Here is a 20,144-nt window from a genome sequence, read left to right on the forward strand (position 1 = left end):
TTCGTTTTGGTACCAATGTTGATATTGAAGCTCGTTATTTCAAAGTAATAAAACTCAGTCCATGTAATGAATACTCTTACGGAAAAATAGCGCTATATGTGCTTACATGCAGAAAGAATACTGATACTATTTCAGCTACATCACTGCAATACCAACTGATCCTCTTTAATTCTTCAATTGTGACAAGATGTAATAACAATCATCATAGACGCGTACGAAATTCAATGACGGCCTATTCCGCCTTGAGAGAATTATGCAGAGGTTTAAAAAAAAATCAGTCCATTTAAATATTGAGGGCAAATAGTTTCTAAGGCTATTTGATATGGAACAAATGTAGGTAACTACGAAGCGAAGCAAATAGAGTTATAAACGCTATACAACTCCACGGAATTATAGGAAGTTCATAGAACTTCAGTCTAATTCCTAGTAAGAAACGTAGGGAACATTGCGACTGTTCTAGTCCGTTTCTGTATCCAAATAAAGGGGATATAGTTATCCTAGTCTATTTGGAGTGTGATGAAAGAGGAATGAAGGGGATTACGAATCCTAGTCCATTCTTTTAAACGAAGGGTGTCTTAGAAGACTCCAGTCCGTTGAAGACCAAAATGAAGGAGTACGACTCAGTTCATTTGGCATAATATCTAGTCTATCACAAGATGAAGGAAGCAGAATTAGCTTTAGGCCATCTGAAAAAGTGATAAAGAGATATGCAAAGGGAGCAATAATGTTCCAGTCTGCAACAGAAAAGACCAGATGTAGGAGATTCTTCTCAGTCCTTCTGGCAATCCAGTCTACTATGAGATGTAGGGAGAAAGTCTTCGGTCCATCTATAGTAAAGGGATATGCAAAGGAAACAAAAGTGTTTCAGTCTGCAATAGAAAAGACCAGATGTAGGACATCGAACTCAGTCTTTCTGGCAGTTCAGTCTACCATGAGATGCAGGAAGTATGTCTTCAGGCCATCTATGGTAAAGGATCATGTTCATTTGCTAGTCCAGTCTACCACAAGATGAATAAAGCTCAAGCATATTCAAAATTTCAGTAACTGCTTATTTGATATATTCATCTAGTAGTAAAGGGACAAAACAGTTAACAAATTTAAATACTTATTTGGTTTTATTTCATCTCAATATTAAATAAATAGTTTCATAGTTTTCTGTAGGTTTGAACTGCTTGGATATTGCCCTTACAATTCGATGATTGATTTTAGAAATTAAAAGTAAGTTACGTACTCAACAATGGAAACAGAAGAAAAAGATAACTGAATGATGCTAAGTATACTCTCTAGTTAAAATATCGTGAACGATGCATGTAACATCTTTTAATAAATCATTTCCTCCATATTTAGATATCAAAAATCCAACATGGACAGTGTGGCATTACTCCTTGAAGTGAAAGAAAAGAGTTCTTATGTTATAAACTGTTCTTCATGGCCCATCGATTACCTGGAACCGCCCATCGCTCAATAGACGGATGACGATTTTAATCAGTTTACAAATAATATAGGAGGTCGATTACAGTAAGCAAACCATACAATGTACCAAAATAGTAGTTAAGTCAATTGATACATTTAAAGAAACAAAAACGATCAGACTTGTCACGTTCTACACAAAGGACATTATTATCTATTTAGAGAAAAGGAGAGATGTAGTAGGCTGATGTACTTAGTATTTATCTAGTAGGCCAAACTAGCATGTTGGTAAAATAAATGTCATTCTTGATTGTTTACTGATTCATAATAAACCTGTTTCACGGAACATTACAATATGTTTATTTTGAAAGAAGGACAAATAACTAAGGGATTAAACTATTATATTCCATTAATTATTTCAAAACACTGACTGACCACCATCGCGATATCGATCGTCGGAACAGTCCATGAAACGCACGTTCCTCGCAAATTTGTCCAGGGTCAGTTCCATTCAAAACAATCAACGTTCTGTAAATTGATGTAAACCAAGGTATAAAGTATAAATTAATTAGGGATTCTAAGGATTTTAACTAATATTTACCTTGGAATTGTTCTTAAAATTAGTTTGAAGTCCAGCAGCAGCAGCTTCTTGGGATTCTGCCTGATACAAATCAAATTTATAGTACCTCCGGCTACACTTCATCATCTTCACCGTATCCTGACTTGACGTTGGAAGAAGTACTCCATGGCTTAGCTGAAGATATCTCTCTTGGCACTCCTACTGCGACCAATGCTGATTCGTCATCTTTTGACATGCGTAGTAACAACGAGCATCGTTTTCAACACCCGGGACGCACAATCCTTAGCACTACGGGAGCCCCTTTGTCCCCCTCTACAGTCGTGACCATGCAGCCAGCGCTCGACAGTCGTCCCGGTCCTGTAGTAGGGTATGGTGAAGGGGTCTCCCAACCTGTGCAGTCAGGCAAGTACACAGAATGTGCTGACAGTATACTACCTGACGATCTCATACCTTCCAGTCTGCGCATCTACTACCAAAACGTCCGTGGCTTGCGTACAAAAATCGAGTCCTTCTTCCTTGCTGTTACCGAGCTGGATTATGATGTGATTGTTTTAACCGAAACCTGGCTAGACCACCGCATATTGTCAGCTCAGCTATTTGGGAGTCACTACTCCGTGTTCAGGACAGATCGCAGCGCTCTAAACAGCAATAAATCGAGAGGTGGCGGAGTCTTGATAGCTATTTCTTCGCAATTCAATTGCTGTTCGGACCCTACACCTGACAATGACCAGCTTGAACAACTTTGGGTTAGGATCCTGTTGCCTGACAGAAATGTGAGCATTGGGGTATTTTACCTACCACCTGACATGAAGAACGATGCGGATGTTATTCGTTGCCATATTGAGTCAATCGCAGCCGTTCACCACAACCTCTCAGAAAACGACTTAATTCTTCAGTTTGGTGATTATAATCAGTCAGACATCTACTGGGCTGTTGAAGCGGACAATCGTCTCTCTATCGATCTAGATCGCTCTCGTATGTGCCCAGCGAGTTCTGCACTTTTGGATGGGTTTTGCTTCCATGGACTCCATGGACATTGACGAACACGACAAACCGTACCCTCGATCTCGTCCTCGTCTGTGATACTGTGTTGCCTAATTTTACACTTCTTGCAGCGGCCGAAGCACTTACTACACTTGATGACCATCATCCTGCAATTGAGAGATGTCTCACGACTACACTGGATTTAACTTCCAAAAAGCTAATTTTGAGTCATTAAATGCCGCATTAATGTCTGTCGACTGGAACCATCTGGATTCGATCCCTGATATTAATGAAGCTGTCGATTTCTTCACGAATTCTGTGCTCCAAGCAGTCACGAATAATGTTCCACCGCGTCGCCCGCCCAGCAAGCCGCCTTGGTCTAACAGTCAATTACGTCTGCTTAGGCGCCGACGTTCTGCTGCCCTTCGGTGCTATTGCAATAATCGATCGCAACAGACAAAATTGGCATTCAATGAAGTAAGTCGTGAGTACAAGAATTACAATGCTTTACTGTATGCTCGCTATAAACGAAGAACGGAACAGAACCTTCGTACGAACCCAAAACAATTTTGGTCGTTCATAAATTCGAAAAAGAAAGAAAACGGCCTACCGACATCGATGTACCTAGACGAGCAGTCAGCCTACTGCGCCAGCGACAAATGCGAACTCTTCGCGGCACAGTTCCAACGTACTTTCAACAATTTCGTTGCTGCGCCATCGCAAGTTCATGTTGCATTGGATGATACTACTCGTGATGTCTTCAGCTATGAAATGTTTGAAATTTCTGAACGGGAAGTAGCAAGTGCGATAACCAAGCTGAAGCCCTCCTACACTCCTGGACCAGACGGGATTCCGCCAGCGCTACTAAAAAGATGCTCAGCGTTGCTTGTACCTTTGGTGAAGCTGTTCAATCGTTCACTTGGATGCCGAGTATTCCCACGAAGTTGGAAAATGTCGTTCCTATTTCCAATTCATAAAAAAGGTGACAAACGTAGCGTGAGTAATTACCGTGGTATTACTTCACTATGTGTCTGCTCAAAGGTATTTGAAATTATCATCAACGACTCCTTGTTCAATAGCTGAAAACAGTACATCTCCAGTGATCAGCATGGTTTCTTCCCGAAAAGGTCGGTCGCTACTAACCTCGTTGAGTTTTCAACGCAATGCATACGAGCGATCGATGCTGGTAAACAGGTGACGCAGTGTATCTGGACTTGAAAGCGGCGTTTGATCGTGTTGACCACGGAATCCTTCTACAAAAACTTCGCAAATGTGGCGTGTCCGATAGCTTCATCGATTGGTTTGAATCATATCTCACCAACCGATCGTTATGCGTAAAAATAGGCTCTAATGAATCGAGCTCATTCACGAATTTATCCGGAGTGCCACAAGGCAGCAATCTTGGGCCTTTGTTGTTCTCGCTATTCATTAACGACGCATCTCTAGTCTTACCGCCCGGGACCAGGCTGTTCTACGCCGATGATACAAAAGTCTATATGATCGTCGACTCCTTGGATGACTGCCATCACCTTCAGAGATTGTTGAATGCTTTCGCAGCGTGGTGCTCACGAAACTGCATGACGTTGAGCATTGAAAAATGCCAAGTTATATCGTTTAACCGAAAGCGGAACCCTATTCCTTCCAATACACGCTATCTGGTACAGCGATTGAACGAGTACAACGTGTCCGTGATTTGGGCGTTTGGTTGGACGAAGAATTCACATTCAACTATCACTTCAATGACATCGTTTCGAGAGCAAACAAACAGCTTGGTTTTGTCCTGAAGGTAACAGAAGGTTTCAGCGACCCGCTGTGTCTGAGATCCCTTTACTGCGTTCTAGTTCGTTCTATTCTGGAATTTGCTGCGATAGTGTGGTGTCCGTTCCACGCCAGTTGGATTACCCGAATTGAATCTGTTCAGAGAAAATTCCTGCGCCACGCCCTTAGAAATCTTCCTTGGCGTGATCCCAGTAACCTGCCTCCTTACAAAGACCGCTGTCGTTTATTGGGGATTGATACTTTGGAGAACAGGCGTTGTGTATCGCAAGCCGCTTTTGTAGCCAAGTTGCTTCAAGGGGACATCGATTCGCCATCCCTTCTGGCTGATGTTAGCATCTACGCTCCGGAGCGGAATCTGCGTAGAAGGAATTTTGTCAGTCTCGGCAGTCGGAACACTCTATACGGACAGCATGACCCAACTAGATATATGGCAACGAAATTCAACGAAATTTATCATCTTTTCGATTTTAACATCACTATGACGACGCTTCGTAATCGATTTGCTGAATACTTTAGACATAGTTAAGTGTGCATTTCATGTATTGTTGATGTTTGTTGCTCGTTTTGTTTGTTAGTTTTACTTATATTCATTAAGACAAATTTTATGTCAGATGGATCAAATACAAATAAATAGTATCGGCCACCATTTTGACAACTGAGCTCAACAGAGAATGAACGAGATGACCAAATGAATTCAAATGCCTACGTGATTTTCACGTAAGTACGATTGGTAGCCCCAGTAAGAATCACCGGGTCTCCATTTAGTGTTCATATATGCTCTGGTAATTATTACCTTAGTCAGGTGAATAGGAGGCAAAATGAATGCGGAATGATCTACGTGATTTTTCACGTAGCAATGACGTTTGGATTAATTTGAGTGAACCTTTTCTATTTGAAGGACTGGAAGGGATGTTTGTTAATAGGGAGGATCGTTGGGTAACAGGATTCACCTTTAAAAGCGATAAGACCAAGTAAAACAATCAGGTTTGTGCAATACACACAATAGCAAAAACACTATTTTAGTAATTACGAAAAATTGCCAAATGGAAAAAATAAGGTCGAGGTGTTGAACAAATACATAAATGCATTATTTTTACCGTTATCAGGACAAAAATGTGTTAGTATATTTTACTCATTTGAAACATAAGCATGAAACGAGCTCACCCGTTGATAATCTTTTATGAATTCGGACCTAAGGTGGCCGAACTCGCGAACGCGAATACTAGGCGCGAAACCACAATAAATAGGCGCGGATATTTAACAAATTAAAACGCGCGTCGTTACAATAAAACCTTCTAAAAACGACATCTTTATTCAACTGACAATTACGCAACACAATACAATTCAAAATGACACATAGCTTATGGCTATGGCTTAGGATGTATTAATAGGTACAGGAACATACATACGGGAACGATGGCATCATAGTGTGGTAGCTCACGCTGCCAACTCGAGATCAGCGGCGTGCTTGGTTGGGCACCTCGCATATTCCGTTAGCACTCCAACATAATCTATTCTCGATTGAGCAGTCACAAACCATTTTCAACTTCGTCAAAACTAAACGACGCACAGGCTGATGTACCTACGTTTGAATTCGAGGACGCGCGATAAACGACCTCATTGAATGGGCCACCGATGACCTTAAGGCCCAAGTAAAAATGGAGCAAATGTCAAAAGTGAAACAGCAGTTTTCGCCGTTAAAATCGAAAACCATCTTTCGCGGTTCTCGGTTTGCCACAGAGGCTTTGACGCACCAGTTTAGCATGACGGTCCTTCAACATACCCAGCCCACCGCAATGTGCCTTGTTTTATAGATAACAGTAGTTTAGTATTACAGTCACCCCACGCAGTTGAATCACCCACAATTTATGAATCAGCTGACTTCAAAAGACAAAATTATTATCAAACTTGTCACAAAACATCACAGAATTATTTTTACTGATAAGAAACTATGTGTAAAAATAATTCTGTGATGTTTTGTGACAAGTTTGATAATAATTGTGTCTTTTGAAATCAGCTGATTCATAAATTGTGGGTGATTCAACTGCGTGGGGTCACTGTATCATACAAAACCAAACAATCACGAAGGAAAATGAAGGATGTTCTCAGCTATTGTACTGCACTTCTGACTGCATTCCTTAATGACATTCCACGGCGGGAACAAGATTTTATTATTTACAAAAATAACTAGCAAAAACAAAATAAAATCCACTCCTTACACTTAGTTGATTCTAACGAATTTAATTTTCACTGGTCAGGGCAGAATCCACAACAGCACAATAGATTAAATTTCAATAAGTCCTATTTTAAGTTCCAGCAGAATAATGTAAAGCTCTTATATAAGCCAGCCTTTGGTGCCATCAGACGATAGTGACTATTAGTAATGTAACACATAAAAATTGCTCACAAGGGAACCAGGAGTTTTCAAGTGCCCGTTCTAAGATCCGGATCCAGCTGGATCGATGGTTCCGATTCTGATCGTTTGTGCGTGCGGTGGTGCAATCCTTGGTATGACGAGAAACTGTCTCCTTCGCCCGAGGAACCGTCACCCGAAGGACTACAACCGGCCGCAGCCGACTCCTGTTGTAAATCGGGAACGCTCCGGGCAAGATTTTCCTCCTCTTTGCGGGATGGATCCTCCGCATCCGAACACTGATTGAGAACTTTGTCGTTCAGTTTGACGTCATCTAGATCGACGTCACTGTTGGAGAACAGGGCCGTTGCCCCGAGAGAGGAAGTTTCACGAATCACGCTGTCCGATTGCTGCTCGGTGATATTGATTTGTTGCATCGTGTGTGGAACGGACTCCATCGTTTGAGATCGCTGCAGCAGATTATTGGGATGGTGGATTGGAGAGGTAGCAATGTCCGTTGTGAGTTTACTGGCACTTCGAGTTTGCTGAACCGGGGTTGAGGTGGCGGGCCCGTTACTCTGCTGGGCACTTTGATTCTTTTCATCCTGGTGCTTTTGCATTAGGTCACATGCTTTGCCTAATGTACAAACTGTGTTCAATACTCGACACGATAGGAGAACCATATAGGCTATGATGAACAGGGCAATGGAAGCTGCATTATCGAAAGAGAGAGCATGGTAGAGGGCTTTCACAAGGATCACTCCAAGTGGGAAAGGGATGAAACCCATTCTTCTCGCAACCAGATCCGAGTGGTCCGAAAAGGCATGCTTTTGACGCGTTTGGGTCATGTCGTAAGCTAAACTCGTTGTGTACTCCCGATAAACGTCCACCGGGATTTCGTTGAAACGTGTGATGAAAGCATGTTTTATCCAATCGACAAAAAGCTCCGTCAACATAACGTACATACAGTCCGGAATCATTACAAAGAATTGTTCCGATTTCCAACTGAACTCCTTCATGGTTTGAATCAATACAATCAGCATCAGGATCGTAAGATGGAATCGCTCTCGTACGTCACTGCAGCTAAGCTGGAAAAGGTTGTTCTTGTCAAACTTCTTGAACACGCTTCCTTTCAACTCAACAAAATTGTTGGACATCATGATCGTTAGCAGTCCCTTGTTGTTTGAATTGATGGCCACATTCAGCGACGTGGCCTGGAACATCACCAAGGCACTGTGGATCGTTACATAGATGAGGGCAAACAAAAAATGTGGGATCGTCCCAAGGTGTTGCTTCTTACTATCTTTTGGTTCTGTGGCAGTCCAAAAGAGAGCATCGATAGTATCCTGCCCAAATGCCGACAAAAGCCTATCACCGACCTCTAGCATGTTATAGAATATATACAACTTAATGATTGACTGACTTTTTATCAGATGGTATAACATATTCGTGTCAACGTAGAACATAGCCCAACTGCAGATGACCCAGATCAAACCTTTCAGCAAGTCGCATATCTCCGCGGGGGCCAGCAATCGTTGGCTTCGTCGCCTGAAACCCAAACATTTGGCCACCGGCCTTGTCACCAGAGCCCACAGAGCCAATATGAATCGCAACGGGAGAAAGGTGTACATATACAGGAACGAATCGGCACATTGAAGCACTCCATACGCCATGAAACTTTCCAGTTCCCGAGGAATCTTCATGAAAGAGTAGATCTTTTCGCGTCGGGCCGAATAGCGTTCCTCATCGTGCTCCAGAACGTACCCGCGGGTCAGCTCGATTCGGATGAAATCGTACAAACTATTGTGGCTCGAGCTCTCTGCAAAAAAAAATAATAAAATATGTTTTTATATAGCATAGTTAAAACGCTACACATTATGGATTGAAAGTCAAAAATATTCAATGATTAATACGTTCTCGAATTCCAATTTCGAATTGATTTTCGTTCTTTTAGATGTGAAAGCCTAGAATGGAATCCCGGACATTTTTTTAAGTACAGTGGCACTCCGTTTTTTCATGCACCATTTTTGGGAACAAATTGGATCCGTTTTTAGCAACATTTTTGAATATCATTAAAATTTGTAAGTTTTGTTTTAGTCCTTTCAAAAGCATGTCAGCTACACGCTTACCATAAGTTTTGCCCATAATGCCCCAAATCTCATCAACTTCTAGGAGTATCGTACGCGCTTATTTAATTGTAGATGGTCGTGAGTTTGCAAAGTTTCAGGATGTCATTATTTTCTATGTGTATCTCAACTAGAATTCCAACATCTTTTTTTAGGCATTCACGCTGTATGACCAGCCCACTTGAGTGTTCCGGTAGGTAATGCAGTTAATGAAAATATTTTTTCTTCAGATTGGGAACAGCTCGTTTGAACAAAGCACATTGCACAATGGACCGAATCGACAATTTATCCGGAAAAAAGTGTTTTCTCTGTTCTCGAAGATTTTAGACGTTCGATGTCTTCAGTGAAGTTATTCGTAATTGAGTTTTGCATCTTTTCAGAAAAAAGTTTAATAGGGTGACCCTTATTTAAGTTAAAATTTTAACTCAAACCTTTTTGTTTGATGAAATTTGTGGCTACAACTTCGCTCAAGACTGCACGCCGTTTACAAAAATTACGTTCTACAGTTTTTGCAGCAAAAGTTACCTATTGTATGACCTTTCTAATGCCACTAAAATAAACATTTTATCGAACCAACTCCACGAGTTATGAGCGTCTAAAGATTTCATAGTTTTTCACTTAAATTTGCTTTAAACTTCAAAATTACAAGAATTACAAACTTGCGATGTTCAGCAAAAATGTGTATCTTTAATTCCTCTGCTTGCAACTCTTCTGAAGACCACATTCACGTAAAACTGAAAAAAAAAGTTAGATCAAAATAACTGATTTTTGGGTCCACCCTAAGTTAAAACTTTCAAAATCAATTTACTTAGCTCAAATGAAGAGTTAGATCAAAAGTGTCTTCGACAAAGTTGTTCAAAATAACATTTTCTACAAGTTTGCAGTATAGCGCAGCCACAAATTTCATCAAACGAAAAAGTTTGAGTTAAAATGTTAACTTAAATAAGGGCCACCCTATTCAAATTTTTTCTTAAAAGATGCAAAACTCAATTACAAATAACTTCTCTGAACTTCTATGAAGCGGCCTGTGAATTTCAAGCGGATTACTGTGTAGGGTAACGGTCGTATTTTGGACCCATTAAGGTGAAGATGCATCGAAGCCAAATTAGAAATTTTCAAAAGCACAAATCTGAAGAAATTTAAAAAAAAAAATATTGTTTACATTCGACAAATTTCTGACGGCTTCGATTTTGGCGCGTAACGTGTTGTAAAACATGGACATTTTCCATGCACAAACAGTTGATGTAATTATAAAACAGTCTTATCTATCAAAATAACATGCAAGCCAAGGGGGCCTTTTGATTTAAACTGGGAATTTTGATAAAAAATGACCCAGAGGATCCAGAATTCTATTTATTTTCTGACAAGATGTTGGGGATTCTGAATAGGTTTCCAGCGGAATTTGGAGATTGCTAGTGGCAGTCTGTAAAGTCCTTATACACTTTTGAGAATTTCGATCGGAGACTTCAGAATCTTCAGCAGTATCGCAGCGAAATCGTAAAATTCTAGACTATACGCTCAAACTTATTAGCAAGCTCTGGCATATCTGGCTCCTAGACATGATCCTGAAAATTTTAAGGAAGATTCTGTGGATTCTTCCTGTTGAAACCATATTCATGCTGAACTTTTACAAAACAATTAAACTCATTTCAAATTGAAGTGATGAGAAGCTTATTAGTGTATTTTATGGAATTATGGGCCACAGTTATAGTTTGTGGGCCGCATGTTGAGCATCACAGTTCTATACCATTGTGTAATGATTTTTTGACGAATTATCCATATAGAGTTTCAATGCTAGTAATGGACCCCTTAGTAGCTGAAATTCTATCTAGACGCTTTTCTGCAATGATATCTCAGACGCATATACGTTTTGTGGAGTCTAACAACCAATTCAATGTCTTTACTTCATAGTACGTCTATGAAACTTACAAAATCTTTCGATTTTTCCAGCGAAATATGCATTTGAAAAACTGTTGTCCGAATGCCTATTATGGACCCTCCCGGGGTCCATAATAGGATTGTTTACAAATTTGACGTTGCGTATTATGGACCCTCCATTTGATTCCCATGTAATCCGGCTCTCTGCCGACGAGCCTATTATGGACCCACCTGGAAATGCGTATTATGGACCCTCTTGTGTGGTTTTTATTTACAAAACTGTTCAAATATCAAATATTTATGCATCTCAAACCAAATATTTTGCCTGAAACTGCTGAAACAATGTAATCGAAGTTCCCCCGGTGGATTTTCATAGGAATAAAGTTGCTTTGAGTGTTAATTTTATGTTTTTCTGTAGAGGGTCTATAATACGCAAAGGGTCCATAACCGGCATCGACTCCCTAATTTCATAATTTCAAATCCATAGTTCTATGGTAAATGCCACCTTGCTCATAAATTTCAGAATTCATCCAGAATCTCACCTAGTTTAGAGCTACTAAAAAACCTTGCCTAGATCATTTTTTAGATACTGTTAAAGTCTTTCCTATAATTTCGTTAGAATACTGCCCAGGCTTTGATGGAAATTCATGTAAGATTTAGAAATGTGCCTGACATTCCATCACAATCAAATGTAGGCTTAGTCAATATTATGTTCCGAAAAATATCATAGTTTTTGGTACCGCAAATGACTTTAACTGTTTCTATGTGCCCTTTGACTGTAGTCAACCATTTGATATGAGATGCCTTACTATGCAAGAAATATAATTTTAAAGAGCCATTTTCAAATTACCGAAAATTGTCAAATTTGCCGCTTGGACTTCACAGATAAACTATTTTGTTAAGTTCATTTAACTAGAATCATTCAGTTTTATAACACCTAGAACTTTTTTTGTAAATACTTTTCTAATAAAATGTAGGGTAACGGTCGTATTTTGAATCCACTAAGGAAGTGATTTTAGTTTCTTGTTCCAATTAATTAATTGCAACCCGAATGTACGTATAATGAAATCACCTGGAGGCTTTGTATGTGCAACATTTCACTTATAAGAAGTCGCGAAAAGGTCTTCTACGTACAAAAGGGAGGCGATATGCGTGCATATATTATGTGATGAATAATAACATACAATGCGAGTGTATAAATATTCTACCGAAATAACCTGCCATCTTATGCGACTTAACTTATGATAACAAATGTTGATTTGACAACTGCTACGGATTGATTTGACTTACTTTGTACGAGTGTACGGAACGAAATAAAATGTACAAATGAACTGAGAAAAAAGTGTTTTATGCGAGGAAACTCATAAATCTGACGAGTTTATCCACGGTGTTTTGCGGGTTTGATGTAATTAGTATGAATAAACGAGTTATAACGTGAACTTTCATGCGATTTCTGGTTGTCTGGGCAAGTCAAAAAACATACCAAAATGTAGAGAAATGTCCTCTACAAGATAAAAATGCCGATACGATCATGTAGGATCCAAAAAACGTTGAAAATAATTGAATTGGTAAGCACTGTTTTTCATTATTTTGGAGAGACCAATACATTTTGCCAAAAAAAGTTTTTTTGTAACTCTTAAATTGACCGATTTAAAACTATTTTCCTACGGTGACATAGGGTGGTCCGAACAAAACTGGTTTTCTGGTTCTAGAGTTTTCAATTCAATTTTCTCATCAAAGTAGTCTTTGAAACACTTTTAGAGCTTTAAAAAATGCGTAATTTGGTGAGTGAAGAAACTCTCTATCTCCTTCCGTTTGGCAGTTATTCTTGTTTTACTCTCAAAAACATACCTACTTTGATTGAGAATATCTCTGATTGGGGCAAACATAAAACATATCTTTTGACGGCATTCGAAAGATAAAATAAAATTGTATATTATATCAAAAAACTACAAATGTGTTTGTAACTCTAATAAATTGTCTTGAAAAACAAATATTTTTTATCACAAAAACTTTAATAACTTTTGAACTAAAATAGATATCAACAATCTTTTTGTATGAAAATTTGCGTTTTGTTAAGTTCTAAAAGTCGTTCATAGATAACTTTGACGAGAAACTAGTATTAAAAAAACTGGATTAAAAAAACTTATTTTTGTTGGACTACCCTGCGATGATTAGGAAAAAATGCTCTAGATTGGTCAAATTTTGAGCTACCGTAATCCGGGGTAACATTGATCAGCGGGGTAAAATTGATCGCAATGACCCTCTTCGTAAAAAGCTCGAATCAACATTTGTTGATGAAATATTTTCAATGCATGCATGGCGATTCTCTTTCTTCTAATCATGAGCTAATAAACAATAGGGTTTTTGCGAAAATAAAGTTGTGTTCATGCGTAAATTTTTCAACTTTTGTAAACAATGATTTTCATGATTATGGATGACACCATAAAAGAATCGTGTCTCACATGAGTTCTGTAAACGATATGAGCAAGAGAAATGCGGTTGTTACTAAAAATGACATCGCCGTAAACTCCGTTGTTGTGTATTTTCAATATTACCGAACGATGTTTTCATGGTGTGATCAATGTTACCCCATATCAGCTAAATCAAAAACTCACTTAAAACATTTTTTTAAACATGCTTCAAACTTTCAGAAAACAAAATACAGTACATAAACACGAGCAATGGGTGGCAGTACTTGTTTTAAAAATATAAAATTTGCAACACATGCATTTTCAAATCAAATGTTTAAGAAATATTCAAAAAAATGATCAATGTTACCCCGGATTACGGTACAGAAAAACTTTTTTTGGCAAAGTTGATCAAAATTTCATGTTCTATCGCTTTGCCTAAGAGTGTATACCAGTTTTTTTTACAAATAAAAAAGTTAATTATATGATTTGTGTGATATTGTGGACCACCCTAGTTTTAAGTGACACAGTATGGAAGCTTACATTTTTAAAAACAATTTTGTAGCAGATCATTTTTGTCTAAAATTTTATTTTCATGCTCAAAATGCAAAAAAATAAAAAAATACATATTATGAAAATCTTCAAAATAGTTTTAGAGCCCTATCTTTCTTATTTCAGATTTCTCGTCACAGCGGTCTATGAACGACTTTAAGAACTTATCAAAACGCAAATTTGCATGCAAAAATATTGATGATATCTATTTTAGTTCAAAAGTTATTAAAGTTTTTCTGCTTAAAATCCTTTGTTTTTCAGGGCATTTTATTAGAGTTACAAAAATAACACATCTGTAATTTTTTGATATAATATACAGTTTTAATTTGTCTTTTGAATGCCGTCAAAAGATATTTTTTTATGTTTGCCCCAATCAGAGATATTCTCAATCAAAGTAGGCATGTTTTTGAGAGTAAAACAACAATAACTCCCAAACAGAAGGAGATAGAGAGTTTCTTCACTCACCAAATTACGCATTTTTCAAAGCTCTAAAAGTGTTTCATAGACTACTTTGATGAGAAATTTGAATTGAAAACTCTAGAGCCAGAAAACCAGTTTTGTTCGGACCACCCTATGTCGCCGTAGGAAAAAAGCTCTAAATCGGTCAATTTAAGAGATACAAAAAAACTTTTTTTGACGAAGTTGCTTGAAATTGAATGGTCTACAACTTTGCTGAAGCATGTATAATAGAATTTCTACAAATAAGAAAGTTAGTTACACAATTTCTATGAAAATGTGGTCCACCCTAATTTTCAATAACACCAAACAAAGGGCCTTACTAATACAAACAACTTTGTAGAAGACCGTTTTTGTCTAATGTTTCATTCTAAAGCTCAAAATGCATCTTTCCGCGTAAAACTGATTCCTGGACCACTGTGCAGTGATATCAGCAAAAATTACTCCATGAATTCTACCAGGAAAATCTTTACATGGATTTTTCGAGAGATTTCTCCAGACATTCATTTAGGGATTCATCCAAGAAAATATCTACAGAGATTCTTCCAAGATTTATTCAAGATTTCTTCAGAAGTGCCTCCGGGGATTCCACCAGTGATTTTTATGGTTTCTTTCATGAATTCTTTAAGTGATTCCTCCTAAAAATTCTGTGCATGGATTTTTTCAGAAATTTTCCATGAAATTTCTCCAGCGATTATCTTAAGGATTTCTCCAGGAATTCCACCAAAAAAAAAAATCACCAAGGATTATTGCAGAAAAATCTCTACATGAATACCTCTAGAATTTATTCCACTGATACTTCTAGGAGTTCTTCAAGGTAGCCCTCCTGGGATTCTTAAGAAATATTTAAAAGACTCCAGCAAGATTTTTTCAGGGAATAATTCAGGGATGGCTTTACGGATTTCTCCAAAATTACCTCCATAAAATCCTACAGGCTTTAAAAAATCTAGTGATTCCAGCAGGGATTGCTCCAGAAATTCCTCCAAAATTTTCTATTTTGTAATTGAGGAAAAGCTTCGTAAATGTTTCATGCACTACGTTAGTCAATCACGAATGGTAGGTTCGAGTTCACCGGTCGAGAATTGTTTTCTTAGACACAATGAGAAGAAACAGTGATTGCTCGGATCGATATACTTTCACTGTACGAATAAGTGTCCTATGTGACCTTACACTGATGCCTTTAGACTGATGATTTAACGAAGTTAGTTATGGCCAATATCATCCACCCAAAGTTTGAAATGATTTGGGAAAAAATGGCTGTGCACAAGTTAGGAAGATTGCATGGAAATTACTATGAAAAAGGCCTACATTTTTTATTCAGCCCTTTAACTCTGCATCATAATATTCTGTGGAAAAGTTCACTAACTCTCCCTAAGGGAAATCTTCCTAGCTACAACTACAACTACTACAAGACCAAATTTTGATTGAACGTCTGGATAAACTGTTGTTCATCGTCATAAAATGGGTTCGCATGCAGCATTCTTCACTAACTGTTCAGCAGGCAATAGTGGACTTCCTACTACAAAAAAGTTGTAGCTAGGAAGATTTCACTTGAGAAGAATTTCTTCAATTTCCCATAAAATATTATGATGAGGACTAAGAGTACTGAATACAGAAAGTTGGCCTTTTCCATAGTAATTTCCATATAAACTTCAAATGGCGTTTGGACGTCCAAATTTCATCCAAATCACTTCAAACTTTTGGAGAATAATATTGATCATAATTTACTTCGCTTAAGCATAGGACAGCAAAAACAACAAAGTTTGCATCACTTCAATATGACCTAATATATTGCAATTTCAGAGAAAACTTTCCGTTTTACGGATCAACGGAAAGCTACCGCAGCTGTCACATCACTGATTTGCACTGGTAAATCATCAGTAGGCTTCAATGATACCTTGGATACCGTCTTGATGATTGTTGTTTGTTGGTGTTTTTCAAAGCGCTTTCTCTTTCAAGCATATTATGATTGAATTGTTTGCTTCAATGATAGAATGATTTCGAAGCCTGCGGTAGAACTTTGACAGCTGCGGTAGAACTCAGCGGCTACCGCAAAACGGAAAATTTTCTTAACAACCGTAATACCTATATTTTATCAGCTATTATTTGAAACTAGTTGTCCCGATATCATTGGCGTAAATACGGGGAGGGGTTAGGGGAATCTAACTTAAAGCCTGTTCGAAAATATAGGTTTTAGTCATCATATTATGACGTATTCTCTCCTTCCTTATAGCCGAGTGGTTCGAGTCCGCGGCTACAAAGCAAAGCCATTTCGATTCCCAGTCGGTCCAAGATCTTTTTGTAAAAGGAAATTTCGTTGACTTCCCTGGACATAGAGTATCATCGTACTTTCCACACGATATACGAATCGCAATTTTGGCAAAAAAAAACTCTTAGTTAATAACTGTGGAAGTGCTCATAAGCTGAGAAGCATGTTCTGTCCGAGTGAGGACGTAATGTCATAAAGAAGAAGAAAATGAGTGCATTGCTTAAACAAAAAATTCTGCCGAAGTGAATCAAAACTGCCAAGAATAAAATTCAGCTCCCTAAATATTTTTTTCTTCAAAATTATACACGCAGCGAACTGAACTATAGAAATTCATACAGTTTGCGTTATAGTTTTTGTTTCAATTCCAGATTAATACGATTTTTGTTTTTGTTTTTGATATTTGATTTTTAATACAAATATATGAAATTCAATCTGATTTCTTGTGGCGAGTTTTCATAAGGGGTTCTTATGTATTTCGATACATATTGCTTGATTGCTTGAGTGATAGAGTAACAAAAGTAATTTGGACAGCGTGTTAAGCGTATGTAATTATGCCATTTACGACAAATACAAATAAAAGTGGCCAAATTATATACGCGTATCGCTCTGTCCAAAATATATTAAATACCCTAGCTTCGTTACAAAATGGATTACCCGCATAGAAAAAAACAATTTGCCTTAGTTTCCAAACAATAAGCTGCATGTAATTGATACGGTTAAAATATCACAAACTGTTGCATTTATGTCGAACATTTTGACACCTCAAACTCTAAACAATAAATTACGTTTTATAAGAGGCATAGCAAATTGTTACAATTTAGTATTTTGTACTTATATTGTTGAATGATATGAAGTTGAAAGTCGTGAGAAACAGTAACAACATAAATCTACCTTCTGGGAAATGGTTTTTGTTTCTTTTTGTGCAACACAAACACATGAATATTTAACTATAAACTACTTTTAAGCAACAGTTTGGCAAACAGTTGAAGCGATACACGCTAAAAAAATAAACACCGTGATAAAATTCACAGTATATTTTATAGAAGTTCCATATTTTGTAGAAAAAAAAATAGATTTCTCCTCACCCTTGATAACAATATTAAAACAAGCGCAGCTATTTTGTTTTTTTTATGGAAGATGTAAAATCCTTAAAAAACAAAAAAAAAACTACTGTGTAAAATTTTTATCATACGTTCTGTTGAATTTTCCATGCGTGTTTGTTTTCACGCTGTCTGAAAAATAGAAAAATAAAAAAACGTCGCGAGTTTGTTATTTCTGCTCCTGCTAGTTTATAGTCGTTTTTTTCATTGAAATGAAAAGCATATCATGTTATTAGAACCGGATCCGGAAGTGCTGGTAAGTAATCTGATTCCAAGTTTGATCCCATGAATCATCATGTTATGTGCATCTGTTTGTTTCTCTCCAGAAAACAGCTGCCGTTTTGCTTCGGTCGGAACGATGATAAGCGGAAGAACCGGGACGGAATGATGATGATGCCGCGCAGGTTGAATTGCACCTTTTCAAACCAGTGTCCTGAGCTCCTACATCAAATGCTAGTGATTTAATGATGAATAATAATAAGTTTAGTTCTACAATTCTAGTTGATCATTTTTAATAGCGAATAATGAAACAAGTAGTGCGTGTGGGCTGAACTCATTTCAAACAAAAAAATTGTTTATAAAGTGATAACAAGTTATTCGTGATTAATCGGGAATCCATAGGTTTTAATTAAAACAGATTAAAACTAAGTTTTTCCACACTTATTTACTTGTTTCATTGCTTCGTCTAAGAAATATCCCCGTTCTTTTTTTTAATGGTATAAATGTAATAGAACAGTTCAGCATACGTTTGAAATACCATAAAGTACCATAAGCCAACAATTACACATACATTATTTAATTTCAATAAATAAATATGGTTTAACAATTTCTCAACTATTTGCCCAACATTAGATTTGGCAAAAAATGGATGGTTTACCCACCCTTTGGAAAACCATCCACGACAAATTTTGTTCGAGAAAATCGTCGTTTTTGAATGGTTACATAACTTAACCGCCTATTCCCCACATTGTTATTTGCCCATTTACCATTTACCGAACTGTAAAAGTCGTTTGCGGTACTGTCGGTTTATTGTTATTTTGGATGTTACAGGAAACGGGTTAGATGTTGTCGTTAGTGGTTGTGGATAGTTTGGTAAATTGAACCAGTACGGTTCTGGTTTATGCGGGTAGTAAGAAATGATTCCAATCCATGACCAATTTAAATTTTGGAACAGTCTAAGTTTTTTAAATCTTTGAGCATCCCTTCGTTCGCCACACGCTCGTCAAACCAAAACAAACCAGCAGAATCCATCTCTTTGAACGATGCACAAAAAAGAAAACGAAGAAAACTTCCATAAGGGAAAAACGGGACTCACCTTTGCCGTCGCCAGCTGTTGAGCCACCGATTTCTCCATTCCGGGAAGCACTCCTACGGGAATCCACTTCATCCTGGAAGATGATGTCCTCGACGCGATTGAAGCCACCGCCAGAACTAGCCGGAGCGGTTCCTTCCATTCCAGCGAAGCCGTACTGCAATGCCAGATCGCCACGGAAGCGAAGTTTCCTCTGCTGACCGGGCGTAGAAAAACTATCCTCTCGCGAACGGTGGGCCATGCTGATTGTCTTCCACTGGCAAGCGTTTGCTACATGCTATTTCCCAGAGCAGGAGGTGAAAATTGTGGGATTTTCCGGGCTGCACGCAGGTGAAATTCTTTTTCTACTTTTTAACAACAAAAGCACAACACTCTGCACTGCGATGACGAGAAAGTGTCGAAACGAAACTGTTTTGTTTTGACAGGTCGACAGTGCCAGCTGCAGCTGATTGAGAGGGCTAAGTACAACACTTTGATTAGGGTGATCGTGCACGGAGACGGAATTCAACTCAATTTTGGGTTGTTTCAACGCAATTCCGTAGTTGAGCCCAATAACTCAATTTTGGCTAAATTTCTAAGGTCCCCACTAGGTAGTTTGGCTTTAATTCCATTAGAAAAATATACTCAATTTTGGGTTGATTTAACGCAAAATTGAGTTCTTTCGACCCAAACATAAGAAAAGTTGCATTTACCCAAATTTGGCTTATTGGGCCAAAGTACCCCCATTGGGTAGATGCAGCTCTCTCTATTTTTGACAACATTCGTGTGGGAGAAAGAGAAAACCGAGAGATTTTGGGTTGAAACTATAATCGATATACTTAATTTTGGGTAAAGTAAACTCAAAAATTAGGTAAAAATATTTCTCCGTGTGGGTGACCTGTGTTGCGCATTTGTTCCACCTTCCACTTCCGCAGATATTTCTGGAGCTTCTGCG

The 20,144-nt window shown here is 38.0% G+C and overlaps 1 protein-coding gene and 2 long non-coding RNA genes across 3 annotated transcripts; 1 reads left to right on the forward strand and 2 right to left on the reverse strand.

Annotated features, from left to right (window-relative positions):
• The first annotated feature begins 201 nt into the window (after nucleotides 1-201).
• On the forward strand, nucleotides 202-1,561 carry LOC110679086. Its single transcript, XR_002502200.1, has 2 exons — nucleotides 202-1,218; nucleotides 1,348-1,561. It is a non-coding gene; the product is annotated as an uncharacterized LOC110679086 (long non-coding RNA).
• A 203-nt stretch (nucleotides 1,562-1,764) lies between these two features.
• LOC110679085 lies at nucleotides 1,765-2,063 on the reverse strand. The gene is made up of 2 exons (XR_002502199.1): nucleotides 2,012-2,063; nucleotides 1,765-1,938 (listed from the first exon to the last, which is right to left on the reverse strand). It is a non-coding gene; the product is annotated as an uncharacterized LOC110679085 (long non-coding RNA).
• A 4,820-nt stretch (nucleotides 2,064-6,883) lies between these two features.
• Nucleotides 6,884-19,626, reverse strand: LOC110677983 (protein TAPT1 homolog). The gene is made up of 2 exons (XM_021850209.1): nucleotides 19,214-19,626; nucleotides 6,884-8,925 (listed from the first exon to the last, which is right to left on the reverse strand). Exons 1-2 carry the CDS (start codon nucleotides 19,449-19,451, stop codon nucleotides 7,178-7,180), a joined length of 1,986 nt encoding a protein of 661 aa, XP_021705901.1. The 5' UTR covers nucleotides 19,452-19,626; the 3' UTR covers nucleotides 6,884-7,177.
• Between the last annotated feature and the right edge of the window lie 518 nt (nucleotides 19,627-20,144).

The sequence above is a fragment of the Aedes aegypti genome, chromosome 3 (genome assembly GCF_002204515.2).
Source record: "Aedes aegypti strain LVP_AGWG chromosome 3, AaegL5.0 Primary Assembly, whole genome shotgun sequence".
Classification (NCBI taxonomy): domain Eukaryota; kingdom Metazoa; phylum Arthropoda; class Insecta; order Diptera; family Culicidae; genus Aedes; species Aedes aegypti.

Bases quoted from the DNA above. Each gene is read 5' to 3' on its own strand.
- LOC110677983 (XM_021850209.1), bottom strand. From the start codon at position 19,451: ATGGCCCACCGTTCGCGAGAGGATAGTTTTTCTACGCCCGGTCAGCAG. The intron at 8,926-19,213 runs GTGAGTCCCGTT...TTTTTTTTGCAG, and splicing joins AACAGCTGGCGACGGCAAAG to AGAGCTCGAGCCACAATAGT.